The sequence below is a fragment of the Camelina sativa genome, chromosome 9 (genome assembly GCF_030686135.1).
Source record: "Camelina sativa cultivar CO46 ecotype springtype chromosome 9, ASM3068613v1".
In the NCBI taxonomy this organism is placed as follows: Eukaryota; Viridiplantae; Streptophyta; class Magnoliopsida; order Brassicales; family Brassicaceae; genus Camelina; species Camelina sativa.
This window is the reverse complement of record NC_141888.1, coordinates 31,976,172-31,995,546: the sequence shown is the minus strand read 5'-3', so window position 1 is coordinate 31,995,546 and position 19,375 is coordinate 31,976,172. Positions and strand designations below refer to the sequence as shown.

Below are 19,375 nucleotides of genomic sequence, written 5' to 3'. Positions count from 1 at the left end.
CCGAACTGAACCGAACCGAAATTTCAAAAATATCCAAATGGTTACTATATTACTATATCCAAAATAACCGAAACCGAATACAACCGAACCGAAACCGAATGGTTAACCGAATGCCCAGGCCTAGTATCAGGTTAGTCCGTTCATATTTATTGAATTTGCTTTGATATATTGTATGTCTATTGTTGTTAGTCTAGAGCTTAACTTGACACTTTTCGTTTGATTTTGTAAAAGTAAACAGAACACTATATATATCTGTGGTACGTACATAATTAAGTAGAGAATATACGAAAGAATAAACCTTTTATTTATAAACAGGTTCAATTTGCTCTCTTTTGTTTTGCCATGCAAGGGTTTATGTATATTTCCAATTTAATGAACCAAATACAAATGTTGCTGCTCTTTCTAAATCAGGCAATTCTTTCTTGTTTTAAACACGTTCTTTTGTGATTCTTCTACTTCTGCATTTTCCATCGATTTCATTGGATATAATCAACTTTTTAGAAGAGATAGCCGCCAATGATGCAAACAAAAAAAAAAAAACCTCACGATTGTTAACTCTTTTAATCTTCTTGAGCATGCTTAATTCCAAATGCTTCTGGATTTTCAACTCTCCTTGCCTACAGATGAAGCTGCCAAGTTCCTGGACTCTAATGGAGCACTCTCTATTGTCAAATCGACTCCACAGAGATTCCTTGGAAGATTCAGTCATTTCAACATACAAGTCAAATACTTGAGAAGCTAGATGAGAAAAACCTCGCTGTCTCTCCCAACTGAGATATTCTTTAGAAAACTGGGATAGTTCAAGATTCATAAGTCTAGGTATCTCCATAGACCATAGTGGTAAGCTTTTGAAGAACTGTATCCTTTTGTCTTCCCTTTTTCCATCTAATAGAACTCTTCATTTTTCTTTTGTTCTGGATGAAAAGAATACATAGTCTTGATTCAGATAAATCAAAGCTTCAATTCTCAATACTCAATAATGTCTGATTCATATGTTCTTTGTTCATTCATAATGGTATGCAAGAAGATACCTTTTAAAGAATCGTAACAATTTATCTTTCCCTGATTCAAGTAGCAACAAAATATTGCACTTTCTATAGCTATTACATTGCTTTTCCTGACAAAACCTATTTCACAAAGATATAAACAGAAATGCTTGGGAGAGAGAAAGCTAATTATTTTACAGATTTCTTTGAAGTGATCATAGAGGGGACTATTTGCAAAACTTTTTTCAACGATTAGTTTGCTGCGAGGCTGTATAAAGTTGTCCAAATAGCAATAATGCTAGTAGCAACTGCAAGCACAAGCATTATCGCAGCTACGAGCTTCTCTCTTGAAGTCGATACGCCATGGACATTCCTGCCATTACAAAATTAGAAAACAAGTTAAATAACGATTTTTGCAGCAAATTTCATCTAATAAAGGTAGTATATATAGTAAAGATGACAGAGCTGATGTACCTTAGAACAATGGCGGCTGGAAATATAAATGCTATTGAAACAGTGGTGGTTGATCCCAAGAACTGAAAGAAGTACCAAATGTCCGGCACAGCGATTGCAGACAAGAAACAGCAAATCAGGAGAGCCAGAGTGAGTCCGACGAATCTTTTTGAGTCATTTACCAAGGAAGGCTTCTTGGGGAACAAGAGTTCATCGAGATTTGCTCTCAATGAGAAGTTTATGAGAGGAAAGACAAGCATGAGGTGAAGCGCGTAGCTGAGTCTGACAACGTCATTGAGAAGAGAACCAATGGAAGAACCAGAGCTCTGGTCAAAGTTCACTAGAACATCTGACATGGTTGCATCTCCAAACAGAAGATACCCGAAGAGTCCAGTGGCGAAGTAGATTGCAGCGCACAAGATGACAGAGAACTTAGTTGCTGGGATCACATGTAATGGATCTTTTAGCTCGAATCCAATTGGATGAACTGCATAATGCATTATTATTCATCACAACACCAAACTCAGAAACAGGACAAAAAAAAAACAGAGAAGCAATAACCGATTCGGTGTAAGAGGCTGGGTCTTATACCATTGAAATGAAACGTGAAGGCTGTTACTATAACAGGGGAAGCTGTAAAGAGTTTCCAAAACGATCCTCCATTGTTCAACTCTGGGAATAGTCTTGTATTCTTCGTTTCCCCATTCACTAACGCGGAGATCGTCAGCACGGAGCTAATGACAACAAACAGAACCGCAAGAAGGAACGATACCGCAGAACTAAATGCTAGTCTTTCTACATAACCCATTTACAAAAAAACAATCAACAATCTCATAAACACGATTAACTTCTAGGTTTTAAATCATAGAAACTTTACCAACACGTCTGCACAAGACCAAAGGAAGCAAGACGAAGCAGTAGACAAACAACAAAGCGAAGATTCTCGTGTTCCACCAGCAAGAACCAAACCATTCTTGCAAAACTCCAACATGTTCAGATCCTCCATTTTCATTACCCGAAAGCACATCTCCTGAGAGAGAGAGAGAGAGAGAGTAGACACACACACACACACACACACAAATCCAAACTCAGCAAATCTGTTTGTTAAGCTCAAATAGTAGCAGAACTAAACCTCTAAACTAAAGTTAGATCCAAAATAGTTTACCAATAATAATGGAGATTACAATAATACAACCAAAAGTAGCAACCGTCGTAGCAAGCTGTACAGCGACGGATCCTGTTTTGCCAAACGACTCTTTCATAACTCCGGCGTACGTAGTTGATCCTCCGGCGAGTGTTGATTTCATGAGAAAGCCAGCAGAAATTGTGGAAAGCCAAGCTACGATCGTGATTATCGAAAACGCTGGGATGATTCCGAGAACCTTAAACGCCGCCGGCATTGACATTATTCCGGTTCCAATTATGCTCGTCGACAAGTTAAAAACGATGCCTGAGGTGGATGATCCATTCTTCTCAGACGAAGGCTCTTCTTGCTTAGGCAAGAGATGAGTTTCGATCTGTGGTGACATTTTTTTTGTTTTTTTTTACTAACCAACCGCCGGGGAAACTTAAAAAAATTTGCCGGCGGGAAGAAGAAGCTTTCTTTTTTTGGGTTGTTGTTGTGACTTGTGAGGAAACGGCTTCATATAGCCCACACGGGTTAATAATGAAAAGTACAGATATACCCTGGGGGTATTATGCCTTCAGCATTTGCTGTTGGGGGTAACACAGGGAAAATGATATTTGACCATTGGGAAACCGGACAGGCTGGTCTAATTTATTTATTTCCTAGAAAAAGTCCCACGCAACGTGTTAGTAAAACAAATATTAAAATATATTTAGTTATTTTAAAATATAATATTGTGTAAATAAGATATATTAACTGTAAACTAAAAATCTATTAGATTTTTTGAATTATTATCTAGAATTTAAGATTTTTATATTAAAAATTTATCAAATAGATAAAAAAAAAACAAAATACAATATTGATAGAGTAATTGAAAACTAAAAATCTATTAGATTTTATGAACTATTATTTAAAATTTATAATTTTTATACTAAAAATTTATCAAATAGATCAAAAGAAACAAAGTACAATATTGATACACAAAATAAGCATTTTAAACAATATTTACTAATTTCAAGACATGAACAAAAAGAAAAACAAAGGATAAAGAAGATACAAAATACCTTGTGTCTCTTCTAAAAGTGAGAATGTATCATGTGCCTTAGACCTTATTCATCTAGCTTTTTCACACATATCCAAAATTTTAACTATACTTATTTGTTTCAAAACCTATAAAAGTCATATAAATGAGAAAAAAATATAAGATATTTTAGTTAAACAAAAAGTGATATTACAAAATTTAAAAATTTATGTGAGAGGTAGAATATGATGAAGAATTTGTCTTCCTATTTATAGAGAAATTTGTGGTATCAATAAATCATCAGGATCACTGGAGATTTTTAGTTTTTTTTTTTTTGGTCAAAGAGAATATATGCCATAGATATTCTTTGTGTTTTTCTTCCTACTTTTTGTAAAACATAATTGTATGAAATTAATACATTAAAGTGTATCAATATGTTGAAAGTTTTTTAATTTTTTTTGTCAAACATCATGGGAGTTGCATTTTACAGAATTAATATGCAATAAATTGTGATAATTATTATTATTAAAGAAAAATAAAAAATTTAATTATTGTTTAATATCTTGAAATTATTTAAGAATAAAATTTTCTTTTGTTTTAAAATTCTAAAACAAATATTTTATTCTTGAATCACTAAAATTTATTGAAAATTACAATGTTATGGTAATTATATACAATATTGATAAATGATGCCTCATTAGTAATATATTTACTTACAAAATATGTTGTCAAATAAAGCATAAATTGTATTGCAATTCATAAATTAAAGTGTATTAAAATGTTGAGGGTTTCATTTTTTTTGACATCAATAAGTCTTTTTTTCCTGGCAAACATTATGGCAGTTACATTTTAAAGAATTAATACATATAATAAATTGTGATATGATTATAATAAAGAATAAATAAATCTCATATTGTTTTCTATCTTGAAATTTATATCATATTTTTAAAAATCTTCAAGATGGATATGATTATTAATATGAGAGTTACAAAATATGTGATAGAATATGAAATTTACTAAAATATGTGAGAAGGTTCACTAAAAATTCATTTCTTTGTTGTTTTAAGTAATAATTTTTAAGTTAATATAACTAAAAATATATGATAGAAATTTAAACCTAGTAAAATTAATATGAGAGTTACAATATATGTGATAGAATATGATATTTAATAAAATATGTGAGAAAGTTCAAAAATAATTCATTTATTATTTTTTAAATATATAACTAATAATATATATATATATATATATTTCATTTTTTTCTTTAAAAGACATATACTTTAGTTATTTCTCTCTAAATATTTATAAATTATATATATTTAAATATATTTTAGTTTGTTTTAATTAGAATCAATTTACAAAATAATGTAATAATCATATCATGTTAATCATTTTTATTAAAGTAAATAAATAAAAGAGAAAATCATTATTTTGAGAAATATGCTACACAAATAAAAGAATAAATTGAACATCTTGTAATGTATAATAGTAAATTTATATTTTGTCTTAAATATAAATAATATAATGTATATCATATTAAATCATTTGAAAAAAATACGTTAAAAATATTTTTTTAAAAATGACACACATTTTTAAAAAGAAAGTGACACCTAGCAATTTTTTAGAACTTATCAAAAGAGAACTTTACTTAGATATGTCAGTGAGAGGATCACTAAAAATGGTCTTTCGTCACGTTGTTGAAAAACGTATAAACTATAAACATTACACTAAAATAAGAAAAATTACACCTAAAATGTTCGTATTTAATAAACAAAACCATAGAACTATAGAACAAATACGAAATAAATATAATTGGTCTAACTCCAATCAATGTGCCACTTGGACCTCTTAAGAATGCATCTAGACGAGAAAGTGGCCATAACTGTTTTTTACCGTTTCTGATCTCATTTTTTATCAGTTTATATAGTCTATATTTTTTTAATTAAAGCATATACTAGTACTCCAAAACAAATGTGTTTTTAAAAAAGTCTCGTTGATAAAATGAAATACACTATAATCATTGGCGGCCTCAAAGATGGCTCACGTCACGTGTAATAATTAAACTTTAGAACAGACAGTCTCTTCGACACTTTTCATCGAATGAAAACGAAAGGACAACGAATATTGAATGTCAAATGCAAAACATGATACACGAAAAACAGAACAGTACTACTAAAGTTTATTTTTCTATCATTTTATGTGATCTCCGGTCTCTAACGCACAGAGTACCAAAGTTTGTCAGTTCATATATATAATTTTTTTTTTCTTTTTGTCAGTTCATATTTATCGAATCTGTTTCTATAATATGGCTACTAGATAGGATCCGTGCTAGAGCACAGATTGAAATTCCTTTTATTTATATTATAATTTTAGAATAAAATATAATTTATATGATTGTTTTTTAAAAAAATTGGAAAAATATTATGTAACAAAACCATATGCTAAATATGATGGCTTTTATATTGTTAATTTTGTAATTTTATGTATGAGAAATTGTTATGTTTATTGTTTGTTTTTATTTTAATATTTGAACATGTTTGGTGAAAGTTTTTTTAATATGATACGTGCTTACGTAATATTTTATTTTCAACTGCACGATAAGATCTCGAAAATCACGATTAAGTTTGATAAATTGCCTAATCGTATATATTTTGTAACAATATATGGAATACTAAAGATTTTATTTTAGAAATTTTTTAAATCATTGGAATATTTCCTTTAAAAAGATTCTTTAGGATATTCTTAAATGTATTCATATAGCCCACACATTGACCAATTAATCTATAACTTTTTTTTGTAGCCAATCTATAACCTATTTTATACCCAATTTATAAAAATTATATAGTCTAAAAAAAAGTTGTGTACTTCTGTTTTATTATATAGGGGATTGTTAGTCTAATTTAAATTGAGATTTTTAAAAAAATTCGCAAATAAACAGAATACATGATTGCATCTGGTTCAATAAGTAGAAAATATATATATATATAACATTTTATCTATTTTCCCACTTATACAGGTTCAGTTTACTCTTTTTTGCATGGAAAGGTTTCTGTATATTTCCAATTTAACGAACCAAAAAAAAAATACAATGCGCTCTATTTCTATATAAAAATTAAAATCCTAACGGTAGCTGTTAATTATATATCCTTCCAGCTAACAACGTTACTAACCGTAATTAGATAAACAACCGATTGGGCTAATTGGGGTTTAAAAAAAACAAAGCCCATATTTGAAAACCGATTTCGGCCCATCTGAATCGGTTGAAAAATCTTTTCCCCTACCGAAGCGTGTCTTGATTTTTTGCTCTCGATCGATTCTCATATCATATCTCTCTAATCGCTGCCGCAGCGAATCCATCAAAGCAATCTATCTCTCGAGGAAGAAAAAAAGAAACCAATCGGAGTCTGGGGAGGTAAAGAAGTACACGATCGGAGGTGAACCGGAGTGAAAATTTCCCGAGTCAAGAGTTTCGGGAGGAAACAAAAAAAAAAAATATATGGGAGATCATCTGGTGAGAGCGGAGGAATTCGAGAAGAAAGCAGAGAAGAAGCTCAACGGATGGGGAATATTTGGATCTAAGTATGAGGATGCTGCTGATCTGCTCGAGAAAGCAGCTAATTCCTATAAGCTCGCCAAATCATGTAATTTCCAATTTCTGTTTGATTATTGTATTCATCTGATTGGTTTTGTTTTGTTTGTTGATGATGAGGAAGAAAAGTTGAAAAATTGAGGACGTTTGATCTTAGGTTTCATCAGTTGCGTTGATTCGTCTATATGGTCATGTGAGAGATAAGAGTTAGTATCATCTAGGTTTATATTAGGTCGATTTTGATCTGTTAAAAATTTGTAATTGGTAATTGCATACGAGAATTGAAAATTCGAGATTCAACATTTAGATTGTTCTGTTTGGTTGAGTTTTAATATAGAGGATTCATGTTTTTTTTTGTTCCTTCTAATGATTGTTCAATTATCTTTGCTTATGTGTTTGATATGTGATTTGTGTTTTTAGGGGATCAAGCTGGAAAAGCTTATTTAAAACTTGCTGATTGTCACTTAAAGGTAAATTCTTTGGCAACACATATGTGGTAACTGAAAGAATGTGTGGATTTATTTGATAACATTGATCTGCATCTACAGTCAGACAGCAAACACGATGCTGCTAACGCTTATGCTGAGGCTGCGAAATGCTACAAGAAAGTTGACACAAATGGTATGTATAAAGCCACTTTTGTAAATTTTGACATCTCAGTAATACAAGAGTGATTATCATGCGTACTAATATTACCATGACCTTTATATGCAGAGGCTGCATCTTGCCTAGAACGAGCAGTGAATATATTTTGTGAGATAGGGAGACTCAACATGGCTGCAAGATATTACAAGGTATCATGTGTCTCTTTTGAGCATTAATAAGATATTATACTGAGAAGATACTTTTGTTGGGACACTTGTTCAGTATTTCCTCGATGGTTACTGTTTCTTTATGCATGTTGGATCCAGTCGTATTTTGTTTCTTTTTTTTATACACTTTAGTGAGCTTGGTACTGACTTTCTGTAATTGTACTAATAGGTACATTAATTGGTTTTTTTTTTTAAACTTTTGACAGGAAATTGCTGAGTATTATGAATCTGATCAGAAGTTAGAGCAGGCTATTGCTTACTTTGAAAAGGCAGCTGAATTCTTTCAAAATGAAGAAGTGACCACTTCTGCAAACCAGTGCAATCTAAAGGTTGCACAATATGCTGCCCAGCTGGAGCAGTAAGATTTTGGCACCTTACGCTTTTTTTTTTTTGCTTTCGTATCCTTTGGTATTGAAGTGCTTACAGTACTCAGATGGAACCCTGTTAAAATCGAATTGTCAATCCACAAACTCGACTTTGTTTGGAATCGTGGTGTTCTATATGCATGAACAGCAGTTATAGCGTTTTCTCTACTTAGGGACGGATTGATTGATAATGTGCTTGTTGTATTCTTTGATAGATATGAGAAGGCAATCAAGATTTATGAAGAAATAGCACGTCATTCACTTAACAATAACTTGCTTAAGTATTCAGTCAAGGGCTATCTTCTCACTGCTGGCATGTGTCACTTATGCAAAGCCGATGTTGTTTCCATCACTAATGCGCTGGAGAAATATCAGGTTTTTCTTCTTCCACAGCAAACACCCGTAACATCAGCATTCTGTTGAGTAACTATGACATGTTTTCTAACTTCTGCTTTCCTTGCAGGATCTGGATCCGACTTTTTCAGGAACACGGGAATGCAAGTTTTTAGCGGTAAAGTATAAACATTGAGTTTTTCAAAAAAAAGAGAGATAGTGGAGTAGCTTACATGAAGTATGATAAGTTTTGTACATTTATTCACATGAATAGGACCTTGCTTCTGCTATCGATGAAGAAGACATCGCAAAGTTCACAGACGTTGTTAAGGAATTTGATAGCATGACTCCGCTGGTAAGGAGGGCAGTAAACCACGTACTATTGAATGTGATTATCTTTTTTAACTATGTCTGTTTCTTGATCATGGAATTGGTATCAAATGCAGGATTCATGGAAGACAACCATGTTGTTGAGGGTGAAGGAGAAGCTCAAGGCCAAGGAGCTGGAGGAGGATGACCTTACCTAAACAACAACATCTTTATCCAGAGCGTTGCGTTTTAGTGATTTCCCGGTTTGTATTATCGCTATGTTCGATACTTGATATCCGACTCTTCCGTTGATTTGATTGTGTCTGTCTGGTTTGAGTTTTAAAGGTTTCTTAAGAGGTTTGGTATTGAACGCTCTACATTTGTTCTCTCTATCTCATCACTTCATTTATGGGAACTACTCAAGTCTGTTGAAGTTTTTTTGTTTTGGTTAAAGAGATTCTTCTTCTTTCAAAGATTTGATGAATCGAGAGAGGTTTTAAGGTCTTCGTAATTGTTACGTTTACATCTAATAAAGTTGTGGGTTGTCTTCTTATTGTTCTTTTATATTTAACTGCACAAAAAAAAAAGGGAAAAAACAATTGGAATAGAAAGAAGTACATACATAAATACAGAGAGAACTCTCAAATGAAGAACAATGAATTCAAACAAACGACTTGGCACAACAACCTTAATACCCTTAATGATGTTTGTAAGAAATCGAATAGAGAGGGGATATTTTGGTCAATATGGGTACCTTTATACCCTTAATCGCCGAGAGAGAGAGTCTCTCTACTCTATTCATCCGTCGATAAACAAAAAAAAACCCAGAAGGCTCTTAAAATCCGCAGTTCCTCACCGCAGCCGCAGCCACAGCCACAGCCACATCTATGTCTACCTCCGCCCAAACCATGTCTTCCTTGTTCCCGGAATTCGCTAGTAAGCTATTATTTCTGTCATCTGATAATTCTGATCTCGATTTGTCGTAAATAAACTAGTGGGATGATGTATAGGTATTTATTTGGGTCAAGTTGCTTAATTTTATTTGATTTTTGTTTCGTATATATCAGAAGCTGAGACAGGAGTCTTCTGGGACCTGGATGATTGCCCAATCCCTAAAGATCTAACACCTGCTTCAATCTCTGATAACATCAAATTAGCTCTCAAGAATAATGGTTACACCGGTAAGGTTACCATAGTTGCTTATACTTCTTCTAGTGGTGGGGAGCAGCAGATCAATAAAGAAGAGTTTGAATCTGCCAACATCAAGCTTATCCAGCCAGGTTTTTTTTTTTAAATTTGAAAACCAAACAAAACCCTTCGTCCGTCGTATTGCGTTCAATTAATTTTGCTTTCCAGATTGGAGATGGTCAAACATGAACTCCATGTTTAAAGATGTCTGCATGTGGGGAATCAATCACAGAGACAATCGAACCAATTTGTTGATCATCTCCAACGAAGACGACATCTCCTACGATGAAGATTTTGTGGATATATTGGTGCTTTTCAAGAAAAGAGACAACAATATCCTCCTGTCTCACCCTCGAAACGCATCAGGTCTGCTTCTCTCTACTGCAACATCGGTTTGGCTTTGGAACAGCTTATCGAATGGAGGGAATCCTATCAATAAAACCGGAAGCAGCTTTTGTCCTCGATGTGCCAAATGGAATCAGCTGAAGAAGAAACGTCGGATCAAGTAAGTTAACAACATTTTTACCATTTTTAGTTTAGCAATCAATTTTATATAATGTCTCTCTTATGTCTTTATCATCAATCATCAGCAAACCTAAATTTTACTGTTTTTGTTTGCTCTGTTTACCAGCAAACTCTCCAGCAAGTTTCTGGCGACGCTGTCTCGTACGAGGAAGAAGACAGGCTATTAAAGAACGAACACTAGTCCCGCCGGCTATTAAGGAACATACAGTAATGCTTTTTCTATTTTTAATTTTAGTTAAACTTGTTTGAACAATATGTAATCTTTGTTTATACTAGTAATCTTTTGAATTAGTGTTATTTTAATTAGCTTGCGCCAATTTGCTTATATTACACAGCTCATTCATATTCTCATTTTGAGCACATATTTATTACACTACATCCTATGCCACTACAGGTATAAATAAATATACTTTGCCTATAAGCTCAGAGAAAATATACTTTGCCTATAAGCTCAGACAAAGACATTAATTTTAATTGTAATCATGGTCAAATAGTTTTTGATCATTGATACTATTGTTTATGTGTGCTAGTCGATATATATATATATGGGTGACTTAGTAAAATTTGATTTCGTTAGTAGGACTGTTCGGTTTGGTTCAGAAATTTGGTATTTCAGGTTGTTCGGGTTGGGAAAATTAAAGAATTTCAAATTGAACCGAAATAAAAATAATCAGTCGGACTAGCAAGAAGGAAGGTTACATTGAAACCTTTCTTTGGTGTTAGATATTTTTAGCGAGATTACTCAAATACTGTAACTAACATCAAAGAGTAGAGGAGCACATCCTGATCCTGAGGACTAGCCGTCGTGACACTGTCAATAAGCTTGCTTGTATTGTATAATATGTCCCTAGCTAGCTAGCTAGTTAAGTTAAGTTATCCCTCTCGTGTTTTTTTCGTTCAAATTTATGTTTATTGTTTATTGCTTTACATACAATACAAATTTATGTCTTGAAAAATGAACACGTTATCATTACACACCACATAGATTGTGAAAGGAACCACTAAGCAAAGAGATTGAGGACAGACAATATATATTACAAACACCAATTCTCGTTGTCATCGACCATAACAAGCAAAGCAATGATAAACTCATAAAAGCATAATCGACCTCTGGATTATTTATTCTCACCTTGAAATTATATTTCTCTTTGCAGAAACTTCCCCATGTAAACTTATGTGTCACCTGCAATATAAGGATTTTCAATTCATGTCTCGATTATTTGTTTGATTTTATGACTACGTCTTATAAAAGTGTGACTTGTGCTGTTCAAATTCATGTTTATTAATTATTACTCTATCTTTGACTGCACGTTTTATGAAAAATATAAACAATTGGAAAATAGAACGAACATTACATGGAAAAAAGTTTGTACATATCTTGAGATATGAAACACATATCAACGACCAAACACGCAAAGCAGTAATAAAATACATAATAAAACCTCTGTATTTTTAACTATTAACCTTTATATAACTTCAAAAGTATAGAAAACAAAATGCCAAATAAAATTAAAATCAGACCAAAATAATTATTTGTTAAAAAATATAATTACCAACTGTTTGAAACTTTTACCTAATGGTAATTGAAATTCTTTTTATCAGTATCAGTCTCATTCTTAAGTTTTGAAGGAAAACTCATAGAAAAAGCCTCAATTATGCTAAATTTAAGAGCATATTGCGCTTTAGATGATTAATAACACTTAATATTTTAAATTAAAATTAGTTAACGTACTAATAATTATAAGGAATACTTTGAAAACTACAACAAAATTTAATGAATTCAGTTATAAAACTAAATCTTGCATTTTTTTTTATTTAACTAACTCTTTCATATTTAACTAGCAATATTGAATGATGTTTTGGTGGTCGACATCTTTGTTTGGCCGCCGATGTCTTCTGTCACCGTATCCCTCCCCTTGGATCTCTCTACCGTCTTCCTCATACCTATTTTGACGTTATTTTCGTCACCATCCTTTCCGACCCTGACGACGGAAATAACGTTGTAAAGAGAGAATAAAAAAACTGAATTTTTTTTGAGATTTTGAGATTTTGATTATTGATGTCAATTAGTGACTTCATTTTGAGATTTTGATTTGAATTTCAAATTTCAAAAAAGTTGTAAAGAGAGAATAATATGTATCCTCCCTTATTAATAACATCATATTTATCCTAAAAAAAAACTAACTCTTTCACACTTTAAATTATACTTAATTATTTTCGTAAATAATCTATTTTAATGAATATATCTAATATCTATGTTTCAGTTTTTCTAGTGTTTATGCATCCTCAATTTTTTTTTTGCAAAATACCTTTAGTGGTATCTTCAAGTACAACTCATATCTATGAAAAAATAGATAAAGATGTATCAATGCAAAAATTTTGTACAATTCTCATTCACTAATTTCGTATGAAATGAATGATAATTGAGAAAATTGTCAATCATGCCATGAACAGTGCTAATCTTTCTCTCCTATGCCACTTTTTGCAAAACCCTTTTCCCGCTTGCCACAGAGCCTTACAAAAAATACATTTTTGCCCTTCTCCCATTATTTGCAACGTTGAAGTAATTGAAAGAGAAAAATATTAAAAAAGGTTGGGATTTTAGAGACAAAGTGACATAAAGTTGGCAGAGGTCTTAATTATCTTATCGGATAATACAACCCTTAGAATAACCTGCTCTCTTTTTTGTCTCTCTCTTTAATTATTCCTGCTCTCTCTCTTTTCACAAACCACCGTCGAGACTTTACATCTTCCGCCAAAGTCGTCACTGTTTCCTCCAAAGACGTTCGATTTCGAGTCATGAAGTGATGAATTACTTCATCCAGACCCTTCTCCGGGTAATCCTCCACCGTTGCGGCGACGGGGGAACCGTCGGCTACAGTGGAAACGACAGGGGAACCGTCGACGACTAGTACGGAGATTCATAAACCCAGACAAAGGTATATCGGTTGTCCATCAACTAAGATTTGTTTATTTTGGTGTTCGTTATATGTTTTTTACCCGAAACAATTTGAACTCTGCTGGACAACGATCGGATAGACATGTGCTAAAATTCCATTTTTTTGCTCATTTATTTTGTTTGAATTCGACGTTCTAGGTTATGGTCATTTTGTCTGGTTATGTCCTTTCAAAAGATGTTGTCCTCCAAATATGTCTACCAACGATGTCCATCGTGATTATATATGGTCCACCAAATTTACCTTTCCAAATTTATGGCTCTGCTAACCGCACTATGTGTCCATCGTGAAGGTCGGATCCATTGGTGGACCATAACCAACCAGAGGACAAGAACATACACCTTAGGTATTTTGTCCACCATTGACTGACAAGTTATTGCAGGTCCTCATATCCGGTTAACCAAAAAAGCTTCTTATTGCAGGTCTCATAGTGAATCAGTTCCTGTAAATAACGTTGATCCATTGATGGACAAGATTCGACATTCGAGGTACATGTCCATCACAATTGACGGTCCGGTAGACACATTCGAGAAGCCTAGGTATATGTCCATTCACTTGTTGACAAGTTATTGGAATGAATGTCTTTTCCGAGGTGCAATATGTTTCAGTTTGTTGTTATCTATGTTCGATCTTCTTTCCTTCCTACTCGTATTCGTCACCTCAATCAACAACTTCACTGGGTGATTTACGAATTTTATGTCTACTGATGGACTTTTCATCTGGTTTAGGTAGACATAGTTTCAGTTGGTCTTTCTCCGTTTGCTTAGAATTATGTTTGGACATCCCACCCTTTGTCATGTCCACCACTATCACTTTTGTCTTTCCATCTTTTCTTTTGTCTACCCCCCGTTTTGTTTGTCCACAAGCCGATTGTATCAATGGATCTATTATTGTTTCAAAACTATTTGTCATTTATCGTCTGTCTACACTCACCCGATTCAGAATTATCACTCTAACAAAGAAAACACACTTACCATGTTGCATTAATTCTTTCCAAACCCCATAAAACAACTAATGTACAACGCCGAGCTGTCATAAATGTATGTCCCATGGTCATTAATGTCTCTCTCTCCCACTAAATTATCATTTATTTAAACTCCCATTTAAATTCTCCAGCGTACGGTTCTCTCTAGTTTTTGGGACAAGGGCACTTTCGTCAACTCACTCCTTCCCAAAACAAACAAACTGACATTTTTGAGAAAGAAAACAAAAAATAGCATTCTTGACAACTTTTTTGAAAAAAATGGCATTCTTCGCCAAAATCCCATGATAATTGACGTCAATGTGGCATATAACAAACATCATGTTTTGTAAGATGTTTTAGAAAATTCTGTTTTCTTTAATTATTATTTGACTTTTTCAAGTTTCCAACCAAGTTTATAACCACAGCTCATTCATATTCATATAAGCACATATTTGATTCCTATGCCACTACAGTACAGGTAAATATATTTTGCCTATAAGCTCAGAGAAAGACATTATTGAATTGTATTCATGGTCAAATATTTTTGATCATTGATACTATTACAGTATTTATGTGTGCTAGTCGATATATATGGGGGACTTGGTAAAATTTGATTTGGAAATTTACAGTATACTTTGCTAAAATGTGCCTTCAATTAGTAGGACTGTTCGGTTCAGTTCAGAAATTTGGTATTTCAGGTTGTTCGGTTTGGGAAAATTAAACAATTTCAAATTGAACCGAAATAATAATCAATCGGACTAGCAAGAACGAAGGAAGGTTACATGAAATCTTTTCTTTGGTGTTAGATATGTTCAGCTATTACTCAAATTATCTAACATCAAAGAGTAGAGCAAGTCTTGATCCTGATCTTGTATAATATGTCCCTAGCTAAGCTAGTTAAGTTATCCCTCTCTCGTGTTTTTAAGTTCAAATTTATGTTTATTGCTCTATCTATGACTGCACGTTTTAAGATTCCACATAACATGGAAAAAATATTCGTTACATACAAATCTCTTGAGAAATGAACACGTTATCATACACACCACATAGTTGTGAAAGGAACCACTAAGCAAAGAGATTGAGGACTTTGACAACAACAAAAAAAAAAAAAAAAAAAGCAAAGAGATTGAGGACAGACAATACATATACTAACACCAATTCTCGTTGTCATCGACCATAACAAGCAAAGCAATGATAAAAGCATAATCAACCTCTGGATTTACTCTCACCTTGAAATTATATTTCCCTTTGCAGAAACTTCCCCATGTAAACTTATGTGTCACCTGCAATATAAGGATTTTCAATTCTTCACCAATGTATAAAAATTGCCAAGATTATTGATAAGTATGGGGTTTTTAACTTTTACCCCTACCCCCGCGATGAGAGCATCCGATTTGAAAACTTTGAATGATATATTGGAGTATCCTCCTGAAGCATGAAAATCACAGGTGTTTGACGTCTTCTTGACATTGTTGTTCTCAGGCAAGAAAACATCCACAGATGTTTTCAATGAAACCGCTTGAGATTGTTGTACCGTGAAGAGCAAGTCTTCTCTCTCTTTGCTCTCTCCTCCATGCACTTCCCACTTGTTCTTCAACGCAAGTCCCTAACACACACATACACAATCTCAAAAAAGAGTCTTTCTCTTATTTATTTGTTGTTGTTGTTGAAAGATTTAAAATGTTTTGGTAACCTTTTGGCGCATTGTGAGGATTGTGAAACCGGCTGGATCACGCATAATTCTTTTACGGTTAAACCCCCAAGCTTGTCCATCAATTTGTAGGAGCAGATTACCGCTTGGATCAAACACTTCGTAATGATCTTTAGAGAAATTCTGAACTTTCCTCTTCACCAATAGATCCATTGGGTATGGATTACAGAACTGATCGCTCACTACGCTTATCGCAGGATCTCCTACTTGCCATTCTGTTTTCTTATTCTTTGGCATTTTTCGAATAATATCAAGAACAAAAGAAGAAGAAGATTGCCAAAGATTATGAAAGGCTCTTGCTTTAGAGCCCTTGATAATCCTCCTAATGATGAAGAATTATCAAAAACACCTTTTCACATTTTCTTAAAACTATATATCAACTAAAAATAAATTTGAAATTGCAAGATTGTTTTTTTTTTACTTCTCTGGTTATGATACAGACTTTTATTCTCAACCAAAGATTGTTAAACCCCAAAAATAAACTATGGCCCCTTATATTTAGAAACAAAACAACTAAGAGTACGTAACTTCTGTTTCAAGGTACAAAGAGAGATTCTCTATTGCCAAAAATACTTATCAATACATAATACATTTACAGAGTGCTCTTACAATTACAACAACAAATCACAGGTTCTTTAATTCACAATAATCATAATCAAATAATATTGTATTTCTTTGTTCTGTTTTGTATATCGAACTAAACATAGAAGGTGTATATCATTAATTGCCTCCACGTTTGTTCTTTCTCCACTCCCATGGCTTCTCTGGATTAGAAGATGCCCACAAGCCAATTCTCTTTTGCCTAGCCTCGTTTTCCCACTGAACTCAAACACACAAAAAAATTAAACATCCATCATAAATAATAATCCAAGAAACTCGTAAATGCGATGCACAAAGGTTTACAGTGTCTTACCTTTGCAAGCTCTGCACGCTTGTCATAGGCTACATAATGCCAAGCAAGACCTTTTTTAAGCATTACTTCCTGTACAAATTTTCCATTGCAGTATATATCTCCTACACATCTTCCATAGCGATCCTCTGTATATACTAACACTTTCAAGCATTTCCCTTCAACCATCTTGAGTAGCTCATCATGTGCCTCTTTACCATAAGGCATTTTGCTCTCCGGTGAATCTATTCCGCTGTTTTGTTTTCATTTGCAGTTTGTTCTTAAAACTCCATATATTATACATCTTTTGATTAAAAAGAGCTTAATTAAAATGAGTTTATATCTTAAGTGGAAGAGTGTTTTTACCTTAGTCTAATTCTGAACTTTTTAGCAAGCACTTCCTCATTTTTAAAACTTATCATCCTAAGCACAAGATAAAAAAAAATTTCGGAAGGATTATGACTAACATAGCTCAACTTTGATTTGGCTCTATGATATTCTTGTGTAATTACATATCAAAATGACAAACCTGTAACCAGAAGATATGATCTTCTTGTGAAGTGCATCTGCTTCAGTATAATTCCTCTTCTCACGCGCTTTGGCTCTTTTAACCGCTGCAATACTCACATCCTTAGGAACAGAGGATGACACAAGCGGGTCTTTGCTACTAACATACACAGTAACCGTATCTCCATCTGCCACAGATTTTGTATCCACCTTATTTCAACATTCAGACAATTTCTTGATCAGCAACAACATTATCATCATATTACCAAAACCTTTAAAAGATTCATATATTTTTTTTCTAACCGGAAGCGTGTTGAGCTCAAACCGAACTCCTTTAGATAAAGACACAGGAGATTCATGAGTAGGGACCTCAACAAGATTGTGAGGTGAAGGCAGTCCATAGAAAGACAAAAATCCCTGTCGATGGCATTAACAAATCAACCATATCAATAATGTTATCCAAACTCGCTAACATAATCCGCAGCTTGAAACATTATTAGTAAATACCTCAACATCTGCTTTTTGATGATTCTTTAGAGTAGCGATAACAAGCCTAGAGGCTTCCTCAGGAGTTTTAGGCCGAGGCTTAGCTTGCTTCCATGCCTCAAGTATTTTTCTATACCTTTTGTTTTGGAAGAAAAAGACAAATATTAAAAAAACAATGTGAAAACATCAAATTAATCTTGAGAACCACAAGAGAGAGAGATCTTGAGGATGATCTGTGTATTGTTTTCTTTACCAGTTTGCTTGAGCCTTTGTAGAAGAGACAACGTAACTCCCAAGCTTTTCAGGAACCTAGAATAAATATAATGAATCTTTAGTTTATGATCAATCTCTTAAACAGAATTGTGAAGGAATCTATTGGTTTGCACAATTCACTTAGAAGTGAGTTTTAAAACAGAGCTAAAATAACAGATCAAAGACTAGTAAGCTGGAGAAGAAAAAAAACGAAAATTTAGGAGAAATAGCAATGAAGAGAGAGAGACCTGAGAAGTGGTTTCAAAGTTGAAGAGATCACGGGAAAGAGCTGAAACGCCGGCGGAAGAGGCGGAGCCGTCGTGAGGCTTATTGTCCGTCGTGGGATTTAAACATTTCCGGAGTAACCTAATCGCGTTACCCATCTCTTAGATTTGATCTTCAAGAAAAAAGGAAAAAAAAAAAGAAAAGAATTTTGATCTTTTCTCGTAGGAAAGTCTTTGATTCAGTTATATGGAGGAGCAGAGAGATTTTTTATCAGACAAGCGAAATCATACGTGGCAGTTTGTTATTGGATAAGAAGCTAATGTTATGAATTAATTGTATTTTTTTCCTTTTTTTTAATGAAAGTATTAGGTGCCTTGTCGTAATCAGATTCCATTGGATTTGAAGACTTTTTTTTTTTTTTTGTTAAACTCAGACAAGTCACTAGCTTGGGGTTTAAGCAATCTTAACGACTCATTTAGCTTTCCTACTGCTCAAAATATCTCCTATATATGGCGATGCGATTACCACAAATTATTATAACGCGGAATTTTTTGGCTTCTACATCCTACTTCTTCAATTTACAGTATTCTTTTTTTTTTTTTTTCTCTGCGTAATTTATGAGAATTCTTGTTATTATTTTTTTTACAGCTAGAATTCTTGTTATTGGTATAGTTTGT

The 19,375-nt window shown here is 33.2% G+C and overlaps 5 protein-coding genes across 9 annotated transcripts; 2 read left to right on the top strand and 3 right to left on the bottom strand.

Moving 5' to 3' along the window:
• Positions 1 to 970: 970 nt before the first annotated feature.
• Positions 971 to 3,826, bottom strand: LOC147939053 (amino acid transporter AVT6C-like). The gene is made up of 6 exons (XM_087466614.1): positions 3,630 to 3,826; positions 2,605 to 3,227; positions 2,317 to 2,469; positions 2,031 to 2,234; positions 1,461 to 1,926; positions 971 to 1,359 (listed from the first exon to the last, which is right to left on the bottom strand). The coding sequence occupies exons 2-6, from the start codon at positions 2,966 to 2,968 to the stop codon at positions 1,239 to 1,241; spliced, it is 1,308 nt and encodes a 435-aa protein (XP_087322740.1). The 5' UTR covers positions 2,969 to 3,227; positions 3,630 to 3,826; the 3' UTR covers positions 971 to 1,238.
• A 2,930-nt stretch (positions 3,827 to 6,756) lies between these two features.
• LOC104712277 (alpha-soluble NSF attachment protein 2) lies at positions 6,757 to 9,543 on the top strand. 2 transcript variants are annotated; one of them, XM_010429134.3, is made up of 9 exons: positions 6,757 to 7,227; positions 7,596 to 7,645; positions 7,724 to 7,796; positions 7,890 to 7,969; positions 8,194 to 8,345; positions 8,568 to 8,727; positions 8,816 to 8,863; positions 8,960 to 9,040; positions 9,132 to 9,543. In XM_010429134.3, the coding sequence occupies exons 1-9, from the start codon at positions 7,083 to 7,085 to the stop codon at positions 9,210 to 9,212; spliced, it is 870 nt and encodes a 289-aa protein (XP_010427436.1). In that variant the 5' UTR covers positions 6,757 to 7,082; the 3' UTR covers positions 9,213 to 9,543. The 2 variants fall into 2 exon arrangements, with proteins under 2 accessions (XP_010427436.1, XP_087322738.1); XM_087466612.1 differs by having other exon boundaries at positions 6,809 to 7,227; positions 8,960 to 9,543.
• A 106-nt stretch (positions 9,544 to 9,649) lies between these two features.
• On the top strand, positions 9,650 to 11,024 carry LOC104712276 (uncharacterized). The gene is made up of 4 exons (XM_010429133.3): positions 9,650 to 9,930; positions 10,062 to 10,274; positions 10,351 to 10,687; positions 10,814 to 11,024. Exons 1-4 carry the CDS (start codon positions 9,882 to 9,884, stop codon positions 10,872 to 10,874), a joined length of 660 nt encoding a protein of 219 aa, XP_010427435.1. The 5' UTR covers positions 9,650 to 9,881; the 3' UTR covers positions 10,875 to 11,024.
• Positions 11,025 to 15,592: 4,568 nt separating this feature from the next.
• LOC104781510 (protein LURP-one-related 14) lies at positions 15,593 to 16,747 on the bottom strand. Of its 4 annotated transcripts, none has more exons than XM_010506209.3 (3): positions 16,322 to 16,747; positions 15,995 to 16,234; positions 15,593 to 15,899 (listed from the first exon to the last, which is right to left on the bottom strand). In XM_010506209.3, the coding sequence occupies exons 1-3, from the start codon at positions 16,574 to 16,576 to the stop codon at positions 15,777 to 15,779; spliced, it is 618 nt and encodes a 205-aa protein (XP_010504511.2). In that variant the 5' UTR covers positions 16,577 to 16,747; the 3' UTR covers positions 15,593 to 15,776. The 4 variants fall into 4 exon arrangements, with proteins under 4 accessions (XP_010504511.2, XP_010504510.2, XP_010504509.2 ...); XM_010506208.3 differs by having other exon boundaries at positions 15,593 to 15,911; positions 16,001 to 16,234; positions 16,322 to 16,721; XM_010506207.3 differs by having other exon boundaries at positions 15,593 to 15,911; positions 16,322 to 16,694.
• Positions 16,748 to 16,878: 131 nt separating this feature from the next.
• Positions 16,879 to 18,973, bottom strand: LOC104712274 (staphylococcal-like nuclease CAN1). The gene is made up of 8 exons (XM_010429132.3): positions 18,722 to 18,973; positions 18,475 to 18,530; positions 18,243 to 18,357; positions 18,039 to 18,152; positions 17,758 to 17,945; positions 17,595 to 17,651; positions 17,253 to 17,481; positions 16,879 to 17,158 (listed from the first exon to the last, which is right to left on the bottom strand). Exons 1-8 carry the CDS (start codon positions 18,854 to 18,856, stop codon positions 17,060 to 17,062), a joined length of 993 nt encoding a protein of 330 aa, XP_010427434.1. The 5' UTR covers positions 18,857 to 18,973; the 3' UTR covers positions 16,879 to 17,059.
• Positions 18,974 to 19,375: the final 402 nt, after the last annotated feature.

Bases quoted from the DNA above. Each gene is read 5' to 3' on its own strand.
- LOC104712277 (XM_087466612.1), top strand. From the start codon at position 7,083: ATGGGAGATCATCTGGTGAGAGCGGAGGAATTCGAGAAGAAAGCAGAG. The intron at 7,228-7,595 runs GTAATTTCCAAT...TTGTGTTTTTAG, and splicing joins CTATAAGCTCGCCAAATCAT to GGGATCAAGCTGGAAAAGCT. The intron at 8,864-8,959 runs GTAAAGTATAAA...TCACATGAATAG, and splicing joins GGGAATGCAAGTTTTTAGCG to GACCTTGCTTCTGCTATCGA.
- LOC104712276 (XM_010429133.3), top strand. From the start codon at position 9,882: ATGTCTACCTCCGCCCAAACCATGTCTTCCTTGTTCCCGGAATTCGCT. The intron at 10,275-10,350 runs GTTTTTTTTTTT...TTTGCTTTCCAG, and splicing joins CATCAAGCTTATCCAGCCAG to ATTGGAGATGGTCAAACATG. The intron at 10,688-10,813 runs GTAAGTTAACAA...TCTGTTTACCAG, and splicing joins AAGAAGAAACGTCGGATCAA to CAAACTCTCCAGCAAGTTTC.
- LOC104781510 (XM_010506207.3), bottom strand. From the start codon at position 16,576: ATGCCAAAGAATAAGAAAACAGAATGGCAAGTAGGAGATCCTGCGATA. The intron at 16,235-16,321 runs GTTACCAAAACA...TGTGTGTGTTAG, and splicing joins TCCTCACAATGCGCCAAAAG to GGACTTGCGTTGAAGAACAA. The intron at 15,912-15,994 runs GTAAAAGTTAAA...CTTATATTGCAG, and splicing joins CTCTCATCGCGGGGGTAGGG to GTGACACATAAGTTTACATG.
- LOC104712274 (XM_010429132.3), bottom strand. From the start codon at position 18,856: ATGGGTAACGCGATTAGGTTACTCCGGAAATGTTTAAATCCCACGACG. The intron at 18,153-18,242 runs GTATTTACTAAT...TGCCATCGACAG, and splicing joins ATCAAAAAGCAGATGTTGAG to GGATTTTTGTCTTTCTATGG. The intron at 17,652-17,757 runs GTTTGTCATTTT...TCTTGTGCTTAG, and splicing joins ATCATATCTTCTGGTTACAG to GATGATAAGTTTTAAAAATG.
- LOC147939053 (XM_087466614.1), bottom strand. From the start codon at position 2,968: ATGTCACCACAGATCGAAACTCATCTCTTGCCTAAGCAAGAAGAGCCT. The intron at 2,470-2,604 runs GTAAACTATTTT...TCTCTCTCTCAG, and splicing joins TGTAATCTCCATTATTATTG to GAGATGTGCTTTCGGGTAAT. The intron at 1,360-1,460 runs GTACATCAGCTC...TTGTAATGGCAG, and splicing joins CCAGCCGCCATTGTTCTAAG to GAATGTCCATGGCGTATCGA.